Source organism: Mchenga conophoros, linkage group LG2 (genome assembly GCF_057382185.1).
Source record: "Mchenga conophoros isolate Kocher_MC1m ecotype Shallow Benthic linkage group LG2, M_conophoros_male_GT1.1, whole genome shotgun sequence".
Classification (NCBI taxonomy): Eukaryota; Metazoa; Chordata; class Actinopteri; order Cichliformes; family Cichlidae; genus Mchenga; species Mchenga conophoros.
The window spans coordinates 26,776,037-26,793,554 of record NC_140527.1 but is presented as its reverse complement, the minus strand read 5'-3'; the positions used below and the strand labels follow the sequence as shown (position 1 = coordinate 26,793,554).

General features: G+C 40.6%; 1 protein-coding gene across 4 annotated transcripts in view; it reads left to right on the top strand.

The window, feature by feature from the left end:
• The first annotated feature begins 4,347 nt into the window (after positions 1–4,347).
• unc5a (unc-5 netrin receptor A) overlaps positions 4,348–17,518 on the top strand; it is a 156,201-nt gene continuing 143,030 nt past the window's right edge. For 3 of the 4 annotated variants that reach the window (XM_085290881.1, XM_085290873.1, XM_085290864.1), the window contains exon 1: positions 4,349–4,955. In XM_085290881.1, the coding sequence (XP_085147007.1) occupies positions 4,862–4,955 (94 nt within the window). In that variant the 5' untranslated portion in view covers positions 4,349–4,861. Of the gene's footprint in view, positions 4,956–17,518 lie in introns of all 4 variants that reach the window. The other variant, XM_085290857.1, reaches the window with a different exon arrangement.

Sequence of the window (17,518 nt, the reverse complement as noted above, 5' to 3'; positions counted from 1 at the left end):
TGTACTGAAATAGCCTCTACAGTCTGCAGATCTCACCTTTTGGATGTTGTAGAATGGAAGATAACATCACGGAAAATATGCAATAACTGTGTGATGCCATCATGTCAATATGGATCAAAATCTCTGAGTTGAATCTGTGTCACAAATAATTAAGGCAGCTCTGAAGGCAAAACGGATGCCAACCTAACAACTGCAAGGTGTGCCTAACAAAGTGTCCGGTGAGTGCTTGCTGTGGAGTGAATTGTACATTTGCTTTTAATAATACAGCTTCTAAAACAGCAGTATTATTAAAATGAGATTGTCAATGTTTTTTGTACTTGCTGCCACGGTTACCGTTACTATTAACAGCACCACTCTTTGAAATTTACACTAACAAAAAAATAATAATTAAATTAGATCCACAATTTTTTACCCTAATATGTTTTCAGATTACATTTTCTTAGTCTTGAGACCAGTCACATTGAAAGGAAGTGTGGCTGGTCTGTGTGTTATTCCCACATTACGCTGTCACACTCAGCTGTGTTAGGCAAGGTTCTCCTATCAGAGTCTCAGAGCAGCTTTCCAAAGGACTGACACAAAAGCAGGGAGTCATAAAACATTCAACATCATTCAAAGTCTCCTCTCCCATGCACGCTTAGACATTGTGACAACAAGAGTGTCGGTCCAGGAAGCACACTTCAGGAAATCTTTTTTTTTTCCTTTGCTTTTTTGAGAATAATGAAATGTAGATGGGTGGAAAAAAAAACTTGTGGGAAAAAACGTTCCGTCTGACACTTTTTACTGTCACCCATTGTCTGCTGAAGTCGTTCCAGTAAAGCTGTAATCTCATACTTTGTCAAGCGTAAAGAATTTTGTATTGGTATAAACTATTTTAAGTGGAAAGAATGAACGCACATCCTGTTTTTGGGCGTTGTTGGGCAAATCGCGTTCATTCGGACGTGATTAGATACCGTAGGCTTTGTTAACATTTGCAATCAGCTCCTTATACAGATGCATCTTTCAGAATGAAAGTCTGCCCCCTGAAGTGTGTCACTGTCGGTGTTAATTTCTCTTCTTTATTTTATTTTGCATGAGGTTTTTAAAATGTAAGTGTGCCTTTTTTCCCTCTTTTTCACCTACGAGAGCACACAGCTGCGAGGCAACTCTGCGAAAAAAAGAAACCCACAAAAATAGGTTACCATGTGTTGAACTGTTTAAGCTCTGAGCAGTGGGTTTGATGAATTACAAGTCAGTTAGCCCATTTTGCTGACAGAATGCAAATTTATTTATGACCCTGAGACTGAAAGAAAATGAAATCATCATATATTTCCAAACGCTCGTGCACTGTTTTAGATTAGGCAGAATCTATTTGGGATGGAAACACATTCAATGAATAAATTCTCTTTTGGAACAACTCTACGGTCAAAATTGCCGGGCTTTCTCTTAACAATCGAGTCCTTCCACTTACAAAGTGTGCGGGGAATCTCCATGACAGATAATCTTAATTTGAGGCACATATCTCGATTCCTCCGAGTCGGGAGAGGTGTACTTTGAATCAAAAACACAAAATCAACTTTAATTTTTGGAGTGTCTGCGTTTGATTTATAGTCATGGAATAAAATGTGGCCCATTTCATATGATTTGGTGGTTATCCCATTTTACATTTTCATCAAATCATATTCTCAGGCCATATCTGTAAAATTGAGAAATCATCAGAGCTGAAGTGGTGGGATATTGGAAGTTCAGCTTCATCAGCAGTCTGTGCTGCTGAAATGAGAGACCTTCAGTGGGCTCCTTCATCCCACCCCCACACCGCTCTCCCTTCACTTCACTTTCTTCCCTTCTGTTTTTTAAACTCCCCATTTCTCGCTCTCATTTGGTTTTGCTCCTCACTCAACTGCACAAGATGTGGTGAGATCACACGGAGGCTATTTTATCTCCACTTGTGTGAAATAATTTAATTAAACAAAGTCACAGCTATGCCTAGCATATCCAGATCATAACATTTTTACTAGTGTATTGAGAGCTGCAGTAGATACAGTAATAAGGAGTCGTGTTTCTAATGCAGCGGCGATGATGGCTTTTAGAGAACTCGTAGATAACCTGCGCTTTAACGTCTTTAATGTGAACCCTAAGTATAGCCGCATTCACTGTGATTTCATTAAGGTCGGGGGAGTTGGTCATTTATTTATTATAGTGAATATTTTAAAAAAGAAGAAAGAAAAACACTCGAGATGTTATGATGTGAAGGCCTTACATGTTGTTCCGACACTACTAGGTCTTATTTGGCTCCAAATTAATTTCCCTAACCCCATATCAATAATATTTAATTAAAGTGATACACTATTGATCACCATACAGTCATTTTTGCATGGTAATGAATGGTTAAAGTGCTGTGGCATGCAAATATGAACCCCAGTTTAATTCTCATTGGACTGCATCCTTATAAGTGGTTTGCAATGTAATATGCAATCCACTGATGGCTTATTAAGATCTTTACAGTCATTTAATCTGAGACTGTGGTCAATTATATCTCTCTAGAGTAGCATTGCAGTTTAATTTGATATAAACAAAACAACAGGCTGTGAAGCTGTGGTCATGATGGAAGCTGATACACCCTCCCTCACTCTCCACAAGTCGGTGCTGAAAGGGAGACTGGGTCCTGCGTTGCATCCTCCTCCCGGGACTTCCTGCGTTGTTTGCAAACAATAAATAATATTAATTTCACACTGGACACCTTCTTCGGATCAATATTTATTGACTTGGTGATTCCGTCTTAATAGGGTGCATATCCTGGGGAGTGCAATTGTGCAATTTTAGGGAAGGATGCCCAACAGTTTATTAATCTGTAAACAGCAGCACGTCACGCCCAAGTTTCCTTATTTCTTATCAAGCCATCAAAAGCTAGCTGCTCTGAAGCAGTCGAGGTGATACAAAAGAAACGATGGCTCCGTCTTGGTTTTGCAATTGACTGCAGGAGAACAAGCTGCATCGAGTCTGGGGATATTCTAAGTCAAGCCAGTGGTGGAGAGAAAATTAATTACAACACCACAGATCGATGAACAACTGAATGTGTCAACTCTCCAAAGAGCTGTGATTGCTCATTGTAGTCTGATCGAGGGAGCAAAAGAGAGAGACGCTGGATCCAGAAGACTGTGGAAGAGGTTATGACCTGCCTTGACTCGGCAAGCTGCTCACCACGGCAAGAAAACACACTAATAATTCGTTTAAGCACATGTAGCAAGCCCTGCTTCTTTTTAAGAAAATAATATGACCGACTGTGCATTTATATACAGTGACTGGAAGAGGCAGTCTCCAGCTTGCAGCGTCTGATAGGACTCAGAGCAGATTAGCAGAATGAGAAAGTTCATTACGAACAACCTCACAAGTGACCAAAGCTGAGTCATTCCCCTTCCATTCAGCTGCTGTACATCTGCCTTCCCTGGCCCGCCACATTCACGCTGCCTGTCAGCAGTGGATAGTGAACCATAGGGCCTTTCTTTATTTCAGCATGTGCGTGCATGTGTCTGTGCTTTGTTCTGCCATTCCGACTGTGACTCTGACCTTTAGCGAGAGATGCTGGATAGAGAGAAGGTCTTAATGAGTTTGCATAATAGCTGAGCTATCTAAGAAATCATCCATCTGCATGAGCCCCATAATTAGCTGGTAAGACAGTGGTCCAAGTCCTGTGCTTTCACTTATCATTCTGCTGACTAGTATGTGGGAGTGGAGAAATGGATAAACAAAGATACGATCCCCACCACCACTTCCATCACCACCCCCTCCCCTTCTGAAGTGTATTAATAATCTGCTGTCGATTTTTGGCAGCGTTGTAAAAGGCACGGCTGAAGAGTCTGATAATCACTCCACTGACACCCCCAGAAAATGAGGAAAAGCTATCTGGAACATAAGTCACATCCTGGTGTGAGTTTGCTGACAGGTGTACGCTCTCACGGGAGTGCTAATCCTCGTGCTTCTTCGCCCATGTTTGTCCATCACTGATGCACACGCAGACGCACACGGACAATCCAGAGGCATATGTAACTGAACCTCAACGACATGCAGATGTGATTTGTGTGAATCTGTATGCAAAGCACTCATGTGATTCCTATCCTGCATAGCTGAATGTCATATCCATCATTTTCATGTAAGGCAGAAGATGTGGAAAAAAAAGAAGAAAAAAAAAAACACAAATTGCGTGGATGTGAATGAAATCATTTCCATTTTTATGCGCATTTTCCCAGCGCGTGGTTAGTTTTGCGTATTATAAGATATGTATTGTTTGTCTAAGAGAAAGCAGTAGGGCGCGCTCAGGGCGCTCCGATCCCAGCGTGCAGGCAAAATCCGTTCCTGGTTTTGCGCCTCCGTCCATCGCAGCTTATACCTTCCCCTGACTCTAAGCACTTCAGCATTGCTGTGCAAGCAGATGTTCTTTCTCCGATGCCAGTTCTCTCCCTTTTCGCATTTGGAGAAGGTATTTTTTCGCGCGAAGGCAGCAAAGTGAGAAGAAAGAAAGCAAAGAAACACCTTCCTCGGCTCCGAGACGGAGGGAGAGTTGTGAACGGATAGCTGCTTTTGGAGAAATACAGTAGACTACAGTAAGACCCGCGGAGGCGAGAGCGAGGCAGCAGTTTATTTACCACACCTGTGATGCGTTGTTCTGAGCAACGAAGACGCACGACCGGGATACTGATGGCCACGCTACGGCAGGAGGATATGTGCTGAGGAAAGGACTTGGGCGTGAGGGGAAAAAACAGAACAGGCGTGAAGTGCTACAGAGGACACTCTCCGGACCTTTAAAAAGCTCAGTGTGCCCGTGTTTCGTCTCTGCTCTCTGCCTTTTTGTAAAACTTAGGTGATAGAAAAAAAAAACCCCACGAAGATGCCCTTACTTCTGGGCCCCTTTGTCCGCTGTAGGCTCAGCGCCACGCTCCTTGCGCTCTGGCTCGTCCTCTCTGGCTTCACCTGCACTGGTGGTGAGTTGGGCTGCAATTAAACTGTTTCGGCTTTTTATTATTTGTATTTTATTTGATTTATTTTACTGGTAAACAGTTTGTGTGTTGGAAAACCTAGAAGGCTTGCACGTGACAAGTTGTTTGCTGGTGTTTTTGTCGAAATTCCGGTGCGCACGTTGTTGGCGGTCGTTATTATTCCCTAATTTGCTAGCACCAGCACTCGTCAATTAGCCTACACCTTCAAGGTTACGGGGGGGTTCAGACGTGACTACCAAGGTTAAAACTTACAGACAAATGCCAAATAACCTCGTCCAGCTTTCTTCTTCTTCTTTTTCTTCTTCTTCTTTTTAAAATTCGAAGCAGCAACGAGAAGTTTATGGCACGCGTTTTTATTCCTGCTGTCGTGTAACTTGGGGCTTACACCTGCCCGAGAGAGGGGGAAATCAGAACTATAATAAAAAAGATGATTGGGGCAGACACGGGGCCCGCGGACAATAAAAGCTCGTGCCCAGTAACGTCGCGCTCCTTTCCTCCTGCCACATAAACAACCTTCAGTAACGCCACCCTCGTGATTGTCTTATTAAATCTCCGAGCTCTGTGTGTGTGTGTGTGTGTGGAGGACACCGTAGTGTAGTCACAGCCTCTCCGGCTGGCTGCAGACAGCATCGTTCAACTCCACGTTTCTCTCCGGCCAGGAGTCATTCCTGCTGCATTTGCAGTATGCTGACAGCTTTACTGAGTTGGTAGACGACCTACTCGCACTGATGAGTTAGATTTTATGGTGTAGCTTGGCCAGACGTTCCCCGATTGCATGCAAATGCACTAAACAATCATCAACAAGATAGGTGGACTAAAGCACCGAGGATGGAAGTTTCTCACAGCAGCAAAATCCTTTTTTGAAAAATGAGCTATAAGATACTCTTACTCTTTTAATATTGATTTTTTTTTTTAAAGGAAAAATGTTCTCATGATCACAACCAGCTGTGCAAATGCCTCTTTCAGTTTTGGACAAATCCAACTCAACCGAGTGCTGTTCACTGACCCCTAATATTCACCATGGTGCACAATCAAACCAGCCATCTAATGTCCACATTAGTTATTCAGCCAATGCAGTCAATTTCACTGTTGCTCATAACGCATTATTTCACAGTTCAGCACTTGGACTGTTTAAAGCACTTTATTTAAACATTCCCTCTGATGCTAAATATCACCCTGACTGTGCCACACAGCTGGAAGCTGCTGGTGAGTATCCAAAACCCAAGAGTTTCCGCACACCATTTGCCTCGCGCTCGTATCCAAACTGTTAACCTTGCTTTGGACGGAAGGCAAAACATGTTAAAGTTGCTGTATTTGTGTCTTGTGCTTCAGGACACCGAGATGATGAATTCAGCGGGCTTTTTTTTTTCCTCCCTTGCATTAATTAGGGTATAATTATGAATATATTAGGATTAAATAAACAGTCATGCTCGAGGGACCTCCATATATCAAGCTAAGTAAGTAGCAGTGTGCTGGCATTTACAAGTCAGTTTGTGATTCATGTTGGAAGTGATGTGTTTTGATGGGGTTCCTGGGTTCTATATGGGTGGCGTGGTGGTTCAGCGGCTTAGCGCCATTGCCTTGCAGTAAACTGTTTTGGTGTGGAGGTTACGTGTTCCTGCCGTGTTCATTTGGTTTCCTGTGCGTGCCCTGGTTTCCTCCCACAATCTAAAGACTGGCGGTTGTAGGTCGATTTTCAAGACTCTGAATTCCCAAAGGTGTTTGCAGTTTCTTTGTTTGCTCGGTGATGGACTGGAGCTCTAACCAGGGTGTTTCCCTGCCTGTCACTCACTGCTTTCTGGATAAGGCTCACAGCTTTCTCATGACCCCTGAAGAGAATATATTATGTATAGAGGGAGATGGATGTGGGGTTAATTGTGAAATTTCTTCTCACTTCCCCGTTCTTCTGTCTTTCTTTTATATCACATTTCCTTCCAGACCGCTCCTCTCCATGTTTCAGTCTTGTCACTACATCAGGTCAGTACAGGCAGCCCTCCAGGCACCTATCACAGCTTAGTGGCCACTTTTTTTTTTCTTTTTTTTTAAGGCTAAAGTGAGATCCAGAAATGAATCGGAAGGTAATTTGGAAGCCAATTCTTTCGACATCAGGACTGGGACAGACTCGGCCGAGTTCAGTCGAGCTGTCCTCTGTAGCGAGGCAAAGAGCTGACTAGGCATTCGTCAGTATCAAAGCCGGCTTGTCTTTTTTGCAGGGAAACATAACTCACTCAGTAATAAAGGTAGGCCTGTCAATCTAAGTTTGAGCTAGCTGAGCACTTTCCCTTTCACTGTGTTGTGAGTGATCTGACGGGCCGGACAGAGGGGGTAGGTACGCTTTCAGCCTCAGGAACAAAGAACCGTTCTGATTTGCCAGTTTGTGTGTGTGTATGTGTGTGCGTGTGTGTGCACAGCACTTGATGTTTTCAGTATGCAAGGTGCATGTGTGTTGTTTTTGTGTATGTGGGAGGGTGTTTCCACAAGGATTTGCATACATGCATTTCTGCTGTGTGTGTGTGTGTGTGTGTGTGTGTCTAAGGTGGATGCCTGCAGATTAGTCCAATTCCTGTTCCTTCTGTGTTTTACCCTGTATTCAAACTTTGGTCTGTTGCCTGTTATTAATGTCCTGTTAGTTCCTGCATGCAGCAAGAATCAGAATTATTTGTTTGTTTTTCATCTACTCAGTGAGAACGTTGCCAAGCGATAGTTGTCTGGTTCAGCGAGGGAGCATGGGATTTGGTATCAAACACCTTCCTAGTTGTGCGAACAGTCACCTCAGAGCAATTTCCACGGGGTGTAAACCTTGTGCTGATGCAAGGGGATGGCCATTAAACGACAACAACCACAAGTCTGTTGCATAATACAGCAATTTGTGAGTCCCCGTTTCTTAGTACAGTATTGTAAGGGATTCTCTTGCCAGATGTCTCTCATCATTCTAATGTGAATCATCCCAGAGTTGTCTTTCTCACAGCCAGTTTTTGTCTCTCCTCATTGACTCACTAAAGAATGCGATAAGGAGAGCGAAAGCAGAAATTAACATAATTTATTGGGGGAAATTGCCTTCTGGTCAGAGGAATTTAAAACCACTTCGTTTTTGTCCCGTAGCTAATGCATGGCAAATGATCACCATGTATTTGCAGGGATATGGTCTTTTACGGGGAAGCGATAATTTACAACCAGAAAGAGTTTTCGTTCCCTGCAGTCGTGGGAGATGAATACAAATGACACAGACAAAGGGGGGAGACTTGAACAGTGGTGGGAGGGAAATTTTTGTTTAAAATTATTTTCTCAACTGCTGATACACGGTAAATTAGCATGATGTACAGATGCAGAACATATCAAGCGAGGAGGCAATTACACCAAGGGAACGGTAAGGAATTAAAACGAATTCTCTCTTGAGGAGTACACATGCGTGCGATGAATTTAGCTCGCAAAATTTGAATTGGATGATATCAAAATGACGGAGCAAGCTGGATTGCTTGTTTCCGAGAACGAGCGGATCAAATGTATTGCATTATTATTCACTTTTAATCATTTGTTTGCACGGCAGAAACGGATGAAATGAGTTAATCCCTTTCCTGTCCAAGTCTCGCAAAAGTCATTTTCTCAGTTTGAGTTACCGTGATTAATGAAGGCTGAGATAATAGTTCAGAATGAATGAATAAAAGGTAAACAGTGCACGTCAACAAGGGTCAGCTTTGAACAGCGGAGGAGCACGCTCCATTTGGTGACAAATTCCCAAGCGCCTTATCTTTCAACAGGCTGTGTCCCTACACTTATCATTTGCAAATGGCTATCTTGAGGAGTAAAGGAAGGACACATGGAGGATGAACCTGACAGAGGGGGAGGAGTTTGGGTTTATTTTCTGCAGTCTGTGCAGAGGCCCAGTGAAGGCACTACATCTCTGTCAAACTCTGCCCTTTTGTTTCAATTACCCCATTTCTATGATTCAGGTGTATGTGAGAGCACTTAGGGGTTGAAGTTGGGCTTTTTCCCTCCTTGAAATTTAGCACGCCATAGTTAGTATCTGTGGTTTTCTATCTAGGTAGCATAAAACTGACCTTTCACCCCTGATGTGGGATGAGATTACCCTGTGTCCTCAATGGAAACCTGGACAATAATTCACAGAAGGTCACAGCATCTGACAGTGTACTGTATCAGCAGTTTGTAGAGTGCGCTCAGTTTCTACTGTTGTTTCTCCTGCTAATTGTCCTGTAACAGCAGTCTATGGGGGCAGAAATTGCCTCTTTATTAAGAACCAGCCAACGTTTTGGCAGATTTGATAACCCCTTGTTATGTTTTATTGCTAGAAGAATTTGTGGTAATTTCTGTGGGAAGAAAATCACGGTGGTCGAAATCTGTGGGCTACATCTGCCAGTCATCAGTTAATTTCCTGTGGTTACCACTCCCATATCCTTTAACATCAGATTCTAACTTTGCACCCATCAGTTTTGTGGTGTTTTGCCAGTGTCAACGTTTGAGCACCGCCTCTGAGGTCGGTGGAAATGAGGAAAGGAGTGCAGCTGGTGCTGTGCTGGTGGAAAAGGTTAAGAGGCTGTTAAGTTGAATCCCGGGTCTTTCCCTGGACGTTCTAATCAAATGTTATTTTCCCTGGAACTTTTGTCTCTCACTTCCTGCATCATGAGGGGGAAGGAGATGTAACACAGAGCTTTAACCTTTGATGCTGATCTGTTCTCTTGCTGTTTATAAAAAATAAAATAAAAATAAATGTGAAGACCCGTGAATATTTATATCCCAGAAATTATTCACAGTACGACATTTTTAGTGCTGCCAGTGTATTCTGTAGTTGCATTCTCCAGTTTCTTGACCATGACTTTGGTGACTTTTATTTAACCAGACTACAGATGGGGCCATCCAGAGCTGTGCACCCTTACTGCAAATCTGCAGTAAGAAAAATTAAATGTGAGTAGAACATGAGTACCACTGAGGCTCTTCTATCCACACTGATTTGACTGACCCCCGTTTAGGCATCGTCAGAGGCAGCTGTGTCCCAGTCAGTAGCACAGAGGAGCTCTGAGCAGAGCTGTTGGACAATCTTCGCCGGGCTGATTTACAGCAGGAATTTACAGTAATAGTAAAATTCAGAAAAATGGTTTTCATGTAGCCTCAGCGTGAGGAAATCAAATAGTTTTTATGTATTTATAGTAACACTAGGAGGCTTGATCATCACGGATACCATTAATAATCGGAGAACAACAACAGATTTGTGTGATTTTTAAACAGCTGTCTGTGGAGAATACACTTCATTACTATTAGCGGGAAAATAAATGTAGGGGTACCAACATGACGTCTCGGAGTCTGTGTGGGCGGGTGTGAGTGATACATGGGAAAAACCCATCTGAAAACACTCTCTTTGGGGATTGGCCTTGAGATGCAATCTTGTGTGATAAGGCTTTCCTGTATTTGTTTTTACTATACATGATGTACTGTCTGGTTGCTAACACTGCACAGTGAGAATAGCAGTGTGTTAGGAGACGTTTTCAGGTCTTTCCTGTTCTCCGGGTGATCAATACTCTTCTCCAAATGGTTAATTGGCCATCAGTCACTGTCAGAGGAAGTGCGTAGAAACCCAGAGGTGTCTTGGTGCAGCTCATAATAAGAGCCTGTCCAGTCCTCTGGGTCCTCTCTTGGCCTTTACTTCAGGCCAGGTGGTGGCTGGGGAAAGCAGATCTGAATGCAATATGGAGAGCTGTAGATTAATAGTTTCTTACTAAGGCCACCAGGGAGCGATGTGAAAGCCACTTCCACTTCATCACACAGTTGACTGGATGGAAAGAGTGTAAAGCTTGCAGTAGGAAAGGAAGCTTAAAGCAGTGTGAAGGTCATTTGACGTGGTCACACGTTGAAAAGGTTTGACCAGATTTAATCAAATTTATTGTGTAAATGTTTCATTTTTTTCAAATTCTCTTGTCTGTGTGGCAGGTACAGTCATATGCACGTTTGTGGCAACCCAGGGAAATTACATGTTTCGGTGTTTGTTGTTGGGTTTTTTGGTTTGTTTTGAACGGAACTAAAGGAAATCTGTGCTGCAACAGTGTAATAAAAAATTAGCACTTTGCACTTCTTCAAATGCTGCTGTTTTTATTTAATGAACTAAAAAAATAATAATTGGGTTTGGGTAGCTTTGTACCTGTGAAGTCACAGAATTTCATTAAGCTTTTTAAGTCTTAAAGGCTTTAATTGACTCAGTAGGACTCATTAGAAATAATAGCTGATGGTAACATTGAGCAATGACAGGTTCCTCCAAGCAAATGCTGTGCATCTAAAAGCTACTAAAGGTTTAGAGGGGGGGGGAAGTGTTATTTGGTCCAAAAACAGCATCTATTAAAAAAAACTTTCAAGTAAAACTGAACCTTTGCAGGAAAGGCCTCCAACCATATTATAATATTTGTCAGTTTTTCATACAATCTGACACGACCCATGTGTTACTGAAATAATGTTAAAGAGTGTTTGTGCCTTGTGCAGTTGCATTATTAAAAAAAAGAATTTAAGTAGTTAACTTACTACTTGCTTTCCAAAGGAACATTTCTTCTTAAGTTCAATTAAAATGTACCAATTTTACTTTTTGTTTAGTTGGTTTAAAAATGAATTTACTCAAAAGATTATGAAAAGCTGAGTTTTGTGGTTTGTTTTTGGGTTTTTGTTTTTTTTTTCTTAGTTAGGAGAACTTGAAGATGTTGTATTGTCAGAAGGCAAAGGTCCACGTTTTGGCATGTTCCCCATGCCCCATTGCTCTTTACACTAGACAGCAACTAGAACACAGCTGTAATTAAGATTTGAATATCAGCTCTGAACATGAACATTATCTTGAAGTGATTAATTCATTGCCACAGGAGTGTAGTAATGGTGGCCTTTATTTGTAGCTAAAACTTAACACTATTCTCTGCTAAAAAGAACAGAAATCTCAGCATAAGCAAGTTCATTTCAGCACTAGTATAAATTAAGCTGCACTGTTTAATCTGAGTAATGACATTGTTTGCATTTCCAAGGTGCCTTGTTAGGGCCCAGAAAAAATATCTGTTTGGGGTTAAAATGGCTCCTTTTTTTTCTGTCTTTTAAAAAATGTTTTCACATATTAAATAGCTCAATTTTCTATGTAATCACGGTGAGGAATTCCTATACATTTATTCACATTGCTGCTAGAGGCCACATTTTTAAAAAAATGTAACTGCTTGCACAAATGCCAATAGGGCTGTTCTTTTTTTTTTTTTTTTTTTTTTTTTTTTTTTGCTGAAAGGCAGTCTAGCACAAGCAGAAAAGGCTCCTATGGAAAAGCATACTTACAACCTTATGACTAAAGGCAGAATGTTAAGTATACAAAGTAACATATGGAAAAGCCAGCGTTGTTTTAGAAACATGTTCTGCGAACAGATGGAGTTGAAATGGAGATCTTTGGCCACAGTTACCAAAGGTACGTTTGAAGAACAAAGGAGCAGTAATTGATGAGAACAACATTAACGACAGAAATGTACATTTTCTGCGTTTGTGTTGTGTGGCTGTCAGATACTGCATGGAGGGAAGAATGTATTCAACTAAACATCAGAATATTCTGCATGTACAATGTAGTTGACTTACCCAATTCTCAATACTCAATTTGTTACCAAAACTAAATACTGATATATTTAAGCATAAACTACTTTATCAAAAAGTAAAGCAGACTGTTTATTTAAAATGTTAACATTATATTGGCAGGAAACGGGGTGAAATGTTACGGTTGTTGCCGAGTAGCCTGCTAATCTTATGCTAACGTTATTACTTAGCATAAAGTTAGCTACAGTACGTTAGCTTAAACATTTATGTAAATCCCGCTATTGTAAAGTGTAGCTATGTCTTAAAAAATGGTAATGTGTATTAATGTTAGACAAGGTCAATAATTTGATGTTTTGTGTGTTAAACTGAAACTTACTAAACTTGAATTCTTCAAACAGATCTCAATGCCACTCTTTTAGGTGCTTTGCTAAATTAGAAGCATTTCCTTCCTTGTTCTGCAAAGTTTGATAGTATTTTTTTACATATTGTGTTTTGTAAAATTAGTCGTCACCCCTTGGTCACTCGCCAAGTCGTGATAACTGCAAACTGCTTCAATACCCAACCCTTACTACCTTATCAATGAGTTGGGGCGGAGTTATCATGGAGGTAAGCACCAGTTGCCATATTTCATTTGCTGTGCTTGTGGGGATTCTTCAGTATGTAAGGATAAACTATAATACTTTATTGTTTTCAGAATTTTGGTATCAAAAGGGTATCACAAGAATTGGATGTAGTGAGATCCCAAGATGCGAGAAACTTCTATAGTCAAGAAGCAGAAACTAAAACTAGGCTGGCTTCTATAAGAGGAAATAACTTAAAAGCCGTTTTTAAAATTCACCATAAACTATATTTTAAAAAAAAAACAAACCCAAACTGAAGCTTTTGGAATAGTTCTCACAGTCCCCAAGCCTGAACAGGAGAGATTAAAAAAACACTACCGTATGTGCATGTAAGGCAGCCAAAAATCTTTCTGATATTTATTTTAATAAGCTCTGGCTTATTATGGCGTCTGAAGTTTCACATATGCTACATTTGCTCTTTAATGTCTTGTGTTAAAAGCTGCCATTTTCACTTAAATTATTATTGAAAAAAACAAATAAATTATAAGATTTTAAATTCCACAGGAAATTATGTATATATTTTTTCGTGTCTGTTCCATTGCTATTTGTGAATTTTCAGCAGCTTCCTCTTAATTATACAAGATAACACTTTAAGCTCACTTCACACCTACAGCCAAATGTATGGCTCATTGTTATGCTTTCCCCTATTTAGCATGGCATGTAAAAGACCTAATTAGAAATCACCTAAGGCTACCCAGACAGCCCTGCTGGCGCTTGATTGACAAAGGTATCTGAGGGAGGTCTGGCTCAGCCTGAGCCAGAATTTGTCATCTTGAAGTGATTTTGTTGACAAGACAGGAGGCACAGTGACCTTTCCTAATTATATGTATGTGTCCAGGCACCAATGCCTCAGGCAAGCAATTCAACTGAGTCAACAGTGCGCTGACTTTGGGCACACATTCAGGCCCAGACAGCATGTTGTGTAGTAAGGTTACGCTTTACTGGACTTAGCAGTAAACTTGTTAATAATTCAGCATTGATATGACATTACAAATGTCACTTGTGTCATTTTCTGGGGGTTCTTACATTGCTTATAGAAACGTAAAGAAACAAACACAAGGATAAGGTCAGATCCCCTCATTTTTGTTGCCTTTCCCCTTACACTTGTACCTGAAAAATCATTCTGATGTTACTCTTTGCAAGTTGAGCCCCACAAAACATGAACCATTTATTATCCACCCTAAAAGCGTAGCAGCGAGCGAACAACCTCTCTGATCTATGTAGGTCCCCCTATTTTTTTCTTTTTCTTTTTTCCAAACAAACCATTTCCCGATGTGAAATGAGGTCTGAACATTACAGATTCAAAGCTTAAAGCTAAGCAGCAGATTTTCTTGGCAAGGCCATCAGGAACGCTAGGCTCACGGAAAACACATTCAACTCCTCACTCCAATAGAATTAATCATAACAACACAGCTTCCATTGAGGCTAGATCCTTCCTTTTTACGGCACGTATTGCACTTGATTACGGCTTCTGTGGATTAAAATGTCCGCTGACAAGGCATTCACGTCGAATCAAAGTGTGGTTTTTGTTTTTTGTTTTTTTTTCCACACCTGGAGTTTCTTGTCACTGACACTTGAATTTCAAAAACTGAATACAGAGCAGCTCTCCTCCGGCATTGTTGTTAATTGCCTACTGCTTTCCAGTCTTGTGTGTCAGGCAGAGTGGATGCTGAAGGTTTAGTAGTGTTAGTCAAGTAGGCTCTTATAATGTAAAGTAATCATTTCGGGTAGGCCTGACATTGATGCAGTGCTGCATGGTGTTATGGTAAAACATGTCGGACTGAGAACTTTATAGAAAAAATTATATTTTAAGAATATTGGGTCACTTCATCAATTAAGTATCTTGTAATGAATTGGAGCACTCTGTGGTCATCACCTACTGGTGCCATTAAAATAAGAGATTAATGGATGATCAGTCAATGGTTTTTCTGTTCAGTGGAGTCCCGTGTAAAGCAGCTTTTTATATTAAAAGCTTACACGGTACAAACCCTTGTAATCATGTGAAGTTCTCGTCTCCTTATGGCGTTTGGTTGGCTACATTTGCTCAATTATTGGGCTACTGTAAGCACTATTTACTTTATCATTACGTGCCCGTATTGGATTTTCTCAGCTACAAGTTGGCAGGCAATTAGATCCAATATCTCTTGGAACGAACATCTAACTACAATCCATTTTAAAAACTGACACTGGTAAATGTTTGATCAAGCCTAAGGAAACAAGTGCTAAATTAAAAAAAAGAAAAGAAAAAGGTCTCGAAATTAAACACTGCTCTGAGAATTACTGGTATGCCCAGATTCCCAGTGGCTACCTGCAAATATATGATGTTGCCCATGTAGCAATATAACATTTTCTGGGAAAAAACAAAACACTGAAAATAGCTCAATATGTGGATGCTGGTAAAAGAATGGACACAAATCGAACGATCACAAACACAATGTGAAGCACATGCTCTTTCAATTAGACAGGCAACTAAAAGAAAAACAGCTCAGGGCTATTCACTCACACCTATCTCCCATCCATTATCATTCTTTGCTCCCACCCAAAGCTGTCTTTGCACCTCACCTCACCCCTCCCCAAACACATTTCAGTGGCACACCTATTGAGGGCTCATTATGTTACTAATAGAGGAATCAGTAGGATGTTTGAGAGAAGTTGTAAAAGTGCAATAAACTAAACTAAACGGGTATTGTTTAGTTTGTCTTTGTTTGGCTGGGGATTGTAATCCTTGCCTATTTTAATGGGGCCGTCTTCTGCAGTGGAAGGAGTTTCAAAACGTAAGGCTGTAAATGTTGCCATACAGATTCAATATGTGGTGATAGAAGCTTTTGTTCAGTAGGTTTATGTACCTTTGTTTGGCTCACAGGTTGCCAGTTAAGTCCAACTGTTGCTGTAAGTTTGGGAACTACTGTATATGCTGACATAAGCATTACATTTTCATGTGGGCGGATTTATTGAAATTGGGTTCTCCAGCCTCCTTTGTCAAAGACAGCATGATCTCACCATACAGCCTCCACTCCAGCCTAACAGATGCTACTTTAGCTTAATTGGACACTGAATAATGTGTATTTTCTAGTATGCTTTTTATGGACTTGAAAGTGCTTTTACAGATTATTGATTGTAATTTTGCCGTTGCTTCTTTTGGGCACTGCTGGCACTGTTCAACACATTTAGTCAAAACAACAAAGCTCGGTTCAGTTTGCTCATTTAATTAATTTGCCTACATGGAGTTGAGGCAGGAAGACATCTGGTGACCAATAAACAAGGATATGCAAAGTTATTTGTTGTATGGGGCTGTCATTTAATGAATGTGAGTTGGTGTCCAATTTTATGGGTTGATTGAATGTATGCTGGCCTCTGATCAAGCTCGGCTTGTACGATGTTGTTAACAGCTTCTCTAATGACTTCATCCAGCCTTTATTTATGTGCCACAGTAGCAAATTTTCCCTCCTAATTCAGAACATCTCATCACTCATAAGCAGAAGACACTTTAGAGTCTTATTCATCTTAGTTATCCAAGATTTGACAATCTAATTGGAGATGACAAGTCAGTTGGAAACATAACAGTTCTGAAGCACAGTGATTTTGAGAAGGGGCTTGTGCAGCTGGTTTTAAAAGCCTAAATCTCCACCTTTTTCTGGCTTGCTCAGGCATGTAAACACACAGGAATTGGTCACAAAATGTTGCCAAATGTCTTATATGTGTTTAAAGTGCCGTGTAGTAGGGCTGCACGATTACGCCCAAAATTACAATAAGAATTATTTTCATTAATACTCAACTCAGTTTTATTTACATAGCACCACATCACACCAGCAGCCACCTCAAGGAACATTTTATTATAAGATAAAGATCCTACAATAATACAGAGAAAACCCCAATAATAAGACTCTATGCCCTATGAACAAGCACTTGGCAACAGCAGGAAGGAAAAACTCCCTTTTAACAGGAAGAAACCTCCGGAGGGGCCCAAAAGCTGAAGACTTTTAAACACTCTAGGAATCTCAAATTAGAGATGGCACGATACCACTTTTTTATGTCCGATACCGATATCATAAATTTGGATATCTGCCGATACCGATATGAATCCGATATAGTGTTTTTTAATCAACAAAACTGTTTTTTAAATATCTTGCTGCATTTTGTATAAGTTCATACTCAAGTTTAAAACAACAACTACACTAAAGCTATTCTGTTATACCTGTATGCAAAAAAATATATTTCATAGTTCAGCAATACTGATCAATCTAATAAACTTAAACCTACACCATCCTCCCTATTCTGGTATTTTAAAGAGTACTTAGCATAAATATTAAGCAACCTAACTAATAGGGTTCCAACTCCCAGCAACAACAAAAATAAATAAATAAAAAATAGGGAACCACC